Genomic DNA, 10,451 nt, shown 5'->3' with positions numbered 1-10,451 from the left:
GGACTCTCTCGCGGCGGGATGCGCCCCGCCCCGCCCCACCCCGCCCCTCCTCGCCCAGGTGGGCCGGGCCGCCTGGTTGACCGCACGACGCGCCCGCTTTACTATTCGCAGCCATACTTTATGCGTCCGCAGCCACACCCGAGCTGCCCGCCCCGCCCGCTCCGCGATGCCCTCCTCCTTCGCCTGCTCCGTGTGCCTCACGGCTTTGCCGCGCGCGTCGCCCTGTCTGGTTTGAACCGTCGTAACTTGTGGCGGGAAGCCGGTTAGTTGCTGCTGCCGCCCTGCAAAGCCAGAGCCGCCCAGCTGGCGATAGGGTCGAATAAGGCCGCGCGTAGGATTCAAGGGGAAGTACCGCGCGGGAAATGCGAAGTGTGTTTGGCGCGCGCTGGTCGCCGCGGCGGTGGTGTGCAGCAGCAGGGCAGCCTGGCTGACTCTCGTCGTCGTCATCAATATGCAGGCAATTAGCCGGCGTAACATCGATACACGACGACGACAGCAGCAAATGAGAAATAACAGAGCAGTTTCGTAAGCGGAGCGCGCCCTGCTTCAGTGGTGGTGGGGGGGACACGGGACCGGGGCCACCGCACCGGCCACCTCGGCAGCTGATCGAGGGATCGATCCGGGCTCTTCCAATCCGGAGCAAGGGGCACCAGATCGTTGCATCGATCGGATCGGCCCTTCGGCCGGCCGGTTGCGCCGAAAGTAGATATGGCATAGACGGTGGTCAACCTGGACGGTCGGCCGCCTGCCTATGGCGCTGGTGTCGGATAGACTGGACGCCACAGCCGACACCGCTGCCGCTGCTGCGACGCGTCGCGGAAGACGCGCCAAAGGAAAGTGCGAGGAGATGAGAGCGAGGTGACGCAGCTCCGCGTCGCTCCCGCCCGGATGAGAGGCGATAATCACTGGCCTCTCATCGCCTACCGCGCAGACCACACTGCCTGCAGAGAAAGAGAGAAATGAAGGCAAAAAAAGGAAGAAGAACGTTACTCACATGTACTTTGTGTTTCCAGGCAGGGGCCCCCCTTCGGGCGCGATGCGCGCCGCGTTGATGCGTATCTTTTTACGAGATTTATTACGCACCTTTTCCTCGACGGTTTCGCCGTGCAACGGAGGAGGATGAGGTGGGGCGGGGATCAAGCGGCCGGCGGCTGCGGCGCGATCGCCGCGAGTTATGAATGGCGGATCCACGCCACGCCGCGCCACGCCCCCGACCCCATCATCCGAGCCGGGGCAAACCTCAGCAGAACCATCATTCCTCTGGCCGAGCTCCACGCGGGCCCGCCCCGCCCCGCCGCAGGCCACAACTACCTCCCCATTATGCGGCGAATCTTTACTCACCTGTTGTTGGGTGTGCTCGCGCGAGCGACCTGCTGCGGTGAGGGCGCAAGGCGGGGCGGGCGCGGTACGGCGGTGAGGCGTGTGTAAAGAGCGCCACGCCGTTTACGGAGGGCAGAGACGCGGGGAAACGGCCGTCGATGTCCGCCGCGAAGATGGATAATTCCTGATCGCGTTTTCATCAGCAGGCGGGCCGCTGTGAATATAATTGAAAAGGCGGAAACAATTAAGGAGCCCTTTGGAGGCGTACGCCGCCCGCGGGCCTGAAAGCCACTCCAGCGGGCTGGAGCAGCGAGGAGTGGGGGTCAGCTCGTCGTGTGATATGTGGAGCAGCTGCGGGCAGCTGGGGCAGCTGCAGGCAGCTGCAGGCAGCTGGTGTCGCGTCCACGTACCGCCGAGGAGGAGGAGGAGGAGGGACCTGCCCTGCCGAGCAGGCCTCTAAGCAAATGGAGTCCCCACTTAGCGCAGTGAGATTCCATTTCAATGATGCCCGGCCGTGCCACGCCACGCCCCGCCCGTGCAGCGCACTTGCCCTGCATTCGAATGCCGCGCCGTCGCCGGCGGAGCAGCGGCAGCAGCGCGCGGGTCGATTTGAATTTCCGATTTGAATTTATTTTTGTTGCCGCTTGAGAGTCCGATAAGTACGTGGTGCGGCTGATGGGCCCCGACATTGTCATCGGGCGTCCGTTAGCGGCCCATCTGCGTAGGGCATTCTTGACGAGCGGAGCGGCCGGCTGGTGGCCGCGTCCGTCTCGTCTGCGCCATACCCCGCCCCGCCCCGCCCCGCCACGCCCGCAAAGGCGCCACGTGGCGCCCGACGCAACACCGCCCGTACGGAGGCGGCATTAATGTGTGACGGAGGGCGTTCCCGGGGCGTTCCCGGGGCGGGGCGACGTGGAGCGGCGACCATCAGTCAAACTAACGCTCTGCTGCGCCTCGCGCCGCCCACCGCGAGTGTGAGGGCAGAGAAAGCAACCGCGAGGATTCATTTTCAAGTCAAACGTAATCTGACTTCTCTTATAGTCTTATAAAAATACACAACGTTTTGCCTGATTTTAAAAGAATTTTTGAAGTGTACTCGGCATATACGCATTGAGCATGGAGCGGCAGCTGCAGGCCGGTGGAGGGAAGCAAAGTAGGGATTCGATGAGAAGGTGAGCCAAGCCGGTGGCGAGGCCGGGTGGGGCAGGGCGTGGCGTGGCGGGGCGTGGCGGGCTCAACCTCGCATCCTTGCATCATGATGTCGGTTTGGGCGGATCGGAAGACACATTATCAAGCACACGGAGACGGTGCGGGCGGCGCAATAAATTGAGCAGAGTAAACACGGAATGTCACCCCGCCCCGCCGCGCGCCCGCCGCGCCCCGCCGCGCCCCGACGTGAAGCGATGGCTGACGTGGGCCGGGCGGCGCGCGCGAACCTCGTGCGTCGACGCGTTTGATTCATAACCGGAGCGGCGCACTTTTAATGGCTCATCGCAAAAGAGTGTTCTGGAACGGTTTGGGTCCGGCCGCCGCCGCCGGCCTCTCCGGGAGGGAAGTGGGCGGCGGCGGGGTGGGGTGTGTCCAGGAGAGCAGATCCGGGGACCCGAACCGAAGGGTAACTTCGCCTTAAACTCAAGCGTGCCTCGCGGTGTGATTCTTCTCCTTGTTTTTTCAATATTTTTAAAAAAATATGATTTTCCGTGTTTGTTATTTCTGATTTTTTGGGAGGATGTAACACTGATTTCTTTTTCTTTAGTGAAGTGCCCCTCGGGGGCACCTCGCTGGCCGCCACCGCCAAGACCACGATCCTATGTAATTCTAGTGCAAAAGAGTAATTGAGTTAGTCCTTCAGATGCCTTGACTCATGCTACTTTGTATCTCGCGGGTGAGTAGTGGCGGGTATACACTCCTCCCCGCCCATATCAAATCCAATCAAGCCCGATGGACGGGGAAATGAGATATCTTGCACGCCACTCTGGACGTATTTATTCCGATCACGACGACGGTGGTGGAGGCATTGGTGGCGGTGGTTGTAGCAGTACAACTTACTCTAGTGCTTTCATTACCCCCCGCCCCACTCCCTCGCTTTGCGTGTGTGAAATATATAAGTGCCTTTTCCTGCCTGCGCGCCCTCATCCTGTGCGAAAAGGTGAACCCGTTTCCCACGCCGCTTTGTATTAACACCTCTAACGTGTCAGGGTTAATGGGCGGGCCCCTTCTGGGCTGGGAGCGCGCCGTCGCCTCGTGCCCCGCATGTCAAGCAGAGCGGCTGCTTGCACTACCGCCTGCGCGGGTAGGCCGTGGCGCGACCGCCGCGTCCCGCTGGCGGACTACCCCGCGCTCGTCAGGCGCTCCGCCCTGTGCTTTTGCCGGCTCACGCCAAGGGGTCCCTCACTCACAGGAATCATGAATCACTCCAAAAATTCAGGCAAAGAAAAATCAGAAATCTAGGAATCAGAACGAAAAAAGTTTAGAAAAAAAAATCGGAAAAATTTAAAAACAAATTCAAGAAAATAATCGGCTCTCGCTGACATTGCTGGGCCGGCCGTTCGTCTGATCGTCTCGCTTGGTTTTTCGGTTCGATAATGCGAACCGCCTCTGATGATGGCCTGCCGTACGCGGCGGCGCGGTACTCGTCCTCAAGGAAGCCTCCATTTCCCTTCCCGCCCATCGCCATTATATTTCATTTCCCTGAATCTCTCTCTCTGCCGGGGCGCTCCCCTTCTGCCCGGGTCCGTACCAATTCCGTGATTTCATGCACATGCCGGTCACACACGAAGGAGGCTGGTGGCTGACCATGAGCGTGTGCGTATCTGTATGTGTGTGTGTGATGATTGCAGCATTCCGGTACCTCACGCAATGAAGACCCGTCGAGAGGGAAAAATGAAGGCAAAATCGGAGGAAATGTGTTCGTCTGCGCGCGAGGTGCTCAGAGAGAGAGAGAGAGAGAGAGAGAGAGAGAGAGAGGGGATCCCTCTGCTGACGCAAGTGTGTGCCGGTCGCACCCCCGGATCGAATTGAATCTGCATCTGATGGTATTGGGCCGGAACACCGCCGTCCCACCCGTCGTGGTCCCTCGCGACCGCGACCATGGCCAGGGCGGCTGACAGTTGCGTCTGGAAAAGTACAGAGATATCTGCGCGCTCTCCAGGTCAAAATGAACGGCTCCATATCATCAACGTTCGGCCGAAATCGAATTGCGCGTGTTTTTGAATTCCCCGTCATTGCCCGCGCCCAAGCCCGGCGCTGTCGCCAGTGAGATAAGAACCCCCCGCCGTGACACAATCTCCCGGTGCGGCTCCTCACGACACGCCGCGTGCAGTCATCGCCGCCGGCTTTCATACCGCTCTCGTTTTCAGCCCAGAGTCGCCTTCCCCAGTTGCACCATTCCGTCGATCATAGGCACGCCCCCCTTCCCCTCCCCACGCCCCGCCACGTTCGCCGTGGCCGTTAATGAATGAATAGATCTAATTGGTGTCCAGCAGCTGTATCGTGCCATCGGGAGCGTCCGCGCGCCGCGCGCCGCAACTGTTGCGACAACGGGCGGCAGTTGAGGCGGTTCTGATCGGGCACGTCGTCAGCGGAGCCGGCCTCGCGCGGCAGAAACAGACCCGCTCCGCGGAGGCGGCACAACTACCCTTCGTTAATGGACTTTCTTACGCGACCGACTGTGTTCCTCGCGGTATATATATATATATATATATATATATTTGGTGCAGAAACATATAACTTGTCCGACTCGCGCGGTTGGGCCTCGGCATCTGCTCGGCAAAAATAGACTACCTACCATTGGCCTCGGGAAATATATATATATACCACTCAGGCAGCAGCCTACACAAAAATATGCATCAGCCGAATCCATATCAATCAGAAACGAAAATTAAAAAGCTGTAAACCTCGGCGCGCCCCGAGCCCGCCGGAAAGGTTCTCGAGTGGGGAGAGCAGCAGCAGCCTCTTCGTCCTTTTGATTGAATCGTCAGCAGCGCGGCGGTGTGGCGGCGGCGCGCGGGGAATGGCCGAGCGTTTGAGTCGCGGACCAGCGGGACTGGGCCGCGGGTGTCTGCGCTTGACCGGACAGTAAGTGGAACGTGAGGCGCTCGTCCTTCGGAGGCCTTCGGAACCCCGGCGGGACCGCTGCGACAGCTGCACTCACCCTAATTACCGAAGGCCGAGGACGCCTCAAGTTGCTGAGCTGTGCCTCCTCCTCCTCCCACTTCCCCCCTCCCCTCCTCCTTCCTTCGCCCCTGCCACCTCGGAGAGCCCCCGGGGGCGTCGGGAAACTTTTGCGCGCCTTACGTTTCGACAGACGTGACGTGCCTCGCCGGTGCAGCGGTGCACGTGTTCGCTGCACTGGGCGCTGCGCCCCCCCCCCCCTTTTCTTCCCGGCTGACGTAGCCGCAGGCCCCTCCCTTTGTACGCCACATTGCAGGCACATTGTGGTCATATCGGCGGCAAGGTGACGTTAATTTACCTCCTTTCTCCTCAAGCTCCTGCAGAGGTGCAGGAGGGGGGGGGGGGCTTCACCGTTTAGAATTTGGTCGCGCCACCTCACTTTGTGCCCAATGATAGATGTGCAGACCGGGACGAAAGTTAGGCGTTGTTGAGTGGGAGACCTCAACCCTCTCAATACGCGGATGGAAGCAAAGACTATGGGTTTGGTATTTGAACCGCTCGCGCTACGGCAAACGGCTCCCGCGCACATATGTACCTTGAGTGTTTTCCACCCGGTGACTGATTTATACCGCGAGCTACCGTTAGCCTTGTCGAGTAGTGCGAGATGCTGGCCGGTGATCGGTTCGGGTGGCAAGTTCTACGCCGAGACGTGTTTTTGCATTAAAAAACTGAAATGAAACCGTCGTTCCCGCTCGGCTCGCAGCGCTCGGCTCTCGCGGCTGCTGCTCGACCACGCTGCTTCTCGTAAGACTGGTAATCGTTTTGTCCCCAGCTGACGGGCTACTAATGGCGGTATGCAAATGTTTTTGCCAGGGGCTGTCGAGCCATGAGACGGTAATCACACCTACCTGTCCAACTACTCGCGGGCGACTGTCGAGGCACACACACACACACACACGCACACATTTACTGCAACGACGCTCGCGGCATCGCGAAAAACTCGGCAAATGTGTCGATGTGCACATGTGCGCTGCTATGTATTTTTCTTTCTTTCACAACGCGCGCGTTATGCACGTGGACCACTTTGCTCGGTCCGTAGAGATGACACCCCGTTGCATTCACAATATGCAGATTAGTAGGTTGCTCTGCCCCGCAGCGACTAAGACGACGAACGTGCGCCACATATGCATTGCGCGCGGAGCATTTTTCATACCGGGCGCCGGCCGTTGGCTCAGAACGGTGCATCTGAGGAGGTGGCGAGGGGGAAAGGGAGGGGGCGGAGGGGCTCTGCTTTGGCGTTTTGCAAACGAGCGCCAGTATGTTCTCGCAGCGTTTCGGGCAGTAGTTCTGACCAGGCCGTTCTGTTTCTCTGTTGCAGGACGTCCAATGAGTGCGGTGGACTGGTGCGGGTACCCCCGGCTCGGCTCGCTGCCGCATGTGACGATGCGTGAGAAGGACTCGTCCCCGCGGAAGATGCTACTGGCGTCCGGCGGCAGCGCCTCGCCCAAGCAGGCCTCCGTGTACCCCGTGGAGCCGCCGCCCCACCCCGCCAAGGACGCCAACGGGGCGGCGGGCGCGGACGGTGACGGTGACCCCGACGACGACATGATGCCCTTCGACCTGTCGCGCAACCACCGCGGCTCCGGTTCCGAGGCGTCCGTGCCGGCGCAGGCCGAGGCACCGCACATGTCGCCCGCAGCCCGGCCGCAAGGCGACGACCTGGGCGACGAGCAGCCGCTCGACCTCCGCGTCGACCACAAGAAGGACTACCAGCGGGGGCGGCAGCTCGAGGACGAGAACCAAAACGTCATCATGCGATCGCCGTCTCCCCTGTCGGTCGGCGGTAAGGAGGACCACGACGACCGCGACCTGGACGTGGATGGCGACGAGGACGACGACGACCGCAAGTCACCGTCCAGCAGTCCAAAGAGCCCGAGGAGCGTGAGCCTCAAGAGCCCGCGGCCCACGCCCTACCCGCTCGTGTTCCCCCACCAGACGCTGCACCCCTACATGCTGGAGGCCATGTACCGCGAGAAGGGCCCGCGCCTCCCCATCGGCTACCCGGATGGCCACCCGGCCGCGTACCCAGGCGGGCCGCGGCCGTACCAGTTCCTGGGCGCGAGCCTCCTCGACCGGTCGCCGCTCCCCGGAGTGCCGCCCAGTGCGTTCCACCCCGCGCTGCAGCCGCCGCCCACGCCCCCCGCGGCGCCGACGCCCACCGCCAAGTCGTTTGCGTCGGAAGGTGCGGCTGGCGGGGGCGGGGCCGCCACCGTCGGGGGCAAGCTCAAGGACAGGTACTCGTGCAAGTTCTGCGGGAAGGTGTTCCCGCGGTCCGCCAACCTGACGCGCCATCTGCGGACGCACACGGGCGAGCAGCCCTACAAGTGCAAGTTCTGCGAGCGCTCCTTCAGCATCTCGTCTAACCTGCAGCGGCACGTCCGGAACATCCACCACAAGGAGAAGCCCTTCAAGTGCCCGCTGTGCGCGCGCTGCTTCGGACAGCAGACCAACCTGGACCGCCACCTCAAGAAGCACGAGACGGACGGCCCGACCATCCTAGACGACCGGGAGCGTCCCTCGGTGCTGCCGCCAGGGCTGTCACCCGGAGCCCCCGGGGTCGGCGACGACTCCTACTTCGAGGAGATCCGGTCGTTCATGGGCAAAGTTAGCGCGGACGGCAGGATGGTGCTGCCACTCGCGCACCAAAGGACGCTCCTGCCCATGGCAGGCTACCACCCGGCCAGCCACCTGTACCCCGCGCCGCCCAGGGCGCGGGACGCCCGGGACAGGGACACCCGGGACAGGGACACCCGGGACGCAAGGGACGGCTTGAATGGAGCCGACCCCTCGGGGACGCCGCTGGCGCTAGTGGACAAGAAGCAGCGCGACGGCAGCACATCGAGTAGCAAGGACAATTTCTCATCGAGATCGTCGTCGGCGTCGTCCGGGTACTCGGGGCGGTCGGCGTCGCGCTCAGCGTCGCCGGGAGCCCTGGCCCAGAGAAGCTCGGCGTCGCCGCCCCCCGGGCGGGGTGGCGCGGCCCCCGCGGACTCGGACCGCGACAGCCACGGCGAGGAGAGATCATCGCCGCCCGACTCGCCGGCCAGCAACACCTGATCACGCTGCCGGCCTCGCGGACGGGCCTCTGCGGCCTCTGCTCACTGCCGCAGATCACTTTCCTTCTTTTCACTTTCGCTTGTCTCGTCGACAAGGGAATCCAGAGCACTGCCTGAGGGGACAGCGGGCCTGGCCGGGCCTGGCCGGCAGGTTGCTGGGTGTGGCTGCCACCGCGACTGCGCCAGCCTCACCGCGCCCGCCCCACCCTGCCTCGTTGCCCCGCCCGCCTGGCATAGGCTCGGAGGGGCTTGGCTGGACGTGTTCCCGGGGCGGGTGGTGCCAGTAGGCGGTGTGGGCGCTTGCCCCGCTCCGCACAGGCCGCCGTTCCGCTAGAGGACCTACCAGGGCCTGCCGACAAACGAATCTTTCTGTGATTAGCCTCGCGTAGGGTGTTAAGATAGTGACGGCAGTGCGTGTAATAATGTGTGTTCAACCACGCCACTGTGCCTTCCATGTGCAAAAAAAATGATCTTCAATGTACTCGCTAGCCTCTCCCTTGCACACCGTTTTGTATTATGACCGAATAAAAGAAATGGAGTGAAACTAACGACAGCAGACGTGCGTACATAATAATAATTTGTCAAACAAAAATTTATACACTGTGTGAAATTGTTTATTTTGATACGGTGCTAGTCAGAAGACACGATGGAGATGAGGTAGTTCTAGGCTGTGTCGATTCTCTTGGCTTTCACCAGGGTTCGAACGTCTATACCTTTCTGTTTATGTATGTTCGGCCTTCTTTGGTCGACTCTGGTGTTTGGTATGCTCTCTTCTAGTACTGTCCACTTGGTCTAACTCATTTTTGTACATCCCCCTTTTTTACGATTACGTTTTTATCAGGGCAATTGTGGCCCTACCTTCGCTTTGTTTAGATAATTGACTCTTTACCATGCACAATAAATCGTAATGTTATTATATTTTGTAGATATTATTATTGCCTTTGATTTTGGTAAAAATTTTGGCAAAATACACTATTTTGTGAAACCAGATTATTCTTTGTGTCACCTTGTGTTATTTTCCCCTTCCATCAAATTTGCTCACACGCAAGTCACATGGACAACAAACATCGAGCTAGAGGTACAAGATCAGGAACACTTTAGAGCGCTTTAGAGTAAGAAATCCGGACACTTTTTCTTTCTTTCTTTTTCACCTGGAAGTCATAAATTTCACTTATCTATTTATGTGATTGATTAAGTGAATAGAATGGAAACGATATCCTTTATCTTTTAAATGAAAACTCAAGCTGCCGTAAACACAACGAAGAGTTCTTCTTTGATGACGATACTTAAATTATTTAGATTTCTTTGGGCGCTCCTCTACTGTCCGAAATGAACGAGATTGCGCGCAGAGGCAAGCGGACAGCACTGTTCAAGACCTGCCGCAGCAGCAGCAGCGAGCGCCGCGGCAGCATCGTCCGGGCTGATCAGTCTGGTACAGGATGCAGAGCGGTCACCTAATGAACCACCGTCACCGCGCCGCGCATGTCGCGGGGCTGTGTCCGCAGCAGCGGCGTGTCGCTGGACCCGCAGATGGACTGCAGAGCACAAAGGGTATGACGCAGCAGGCTCAGGCCCTTCTTTCCTCTTGTAAAAAAATATTTAAATAAATAAAACCAAACTAACTAAAAACAAAAGAGAATCAAAACACGAGTTTTGAAAAATAAGATAGCACTTACTTAAGACGGTCCCATTTAAAAAAAATAAAAAAAATGCAAATATTGACAGTGTGGGATGCTAGGTTAGCCAGGCCACTAGCCGCTGGTTGCCGCGGGGGGTCGGACCGACGTCGGCCTCGCGGAGCCCATGGAGGGCGTGAGCACCGTGGCGTCCATTCCAAACGGTATTATAACTGCTCGCTGGCTGCCCTCGCGCAAGGTATGAAAATCAGAAACTCGGGGCCTA

The 10,451-nt window shown here is 59.6% G+C and overlaps 1 protein-coding gene across 1 annotated transcript in view; it reads left to right on the top strand.

Moving 5' to 3' along the window:
- The window catches only part of LOC113201895 (transcription factor hamlet-like), a 21,944-nt gene extending 12,405 nt beyond the window's left edge, over positions 1-9,539 (top strand). The window contains exon 2 of the mRNA XM_052267095.1: positions 6,812-9,539. Within this exon, the coding sequence (XP_052123055.1) occupies positions 6,820-8,550 (1,731 nt within the window). The 5' untranslated portion in view covers positions 6,812-6,819 and the 3' untranslated portion in view covers positions 8,551-9,539. The remainder of the gene's footprint in view (positions 1-6,811) is intronic.
- The last annotated feature ends 912 nt before the right edge of the window (positions 9,540-10,451 follow it).

Source organism: Frankliniella occidentalis, unplaced genomic scaffold, assembly GCF_000697945.3.
Source record: "Frankliniella occidentalis isolate FOCC.00 unplaced genomic scaffold, Focc_3.1 Scaffold46, whole genome shotgun sequence".
In the NCBI taxonomy this organism is placed as follows: Eukaryota; Metazoa; Arthropoda; class Insecta; order Thysanoptera; family Thripidae; genus Frankliniella; species Frankliniella occidentalis.
This window is presented reverse-complemented; position numbering and strand designations above follow the sequence as displayed.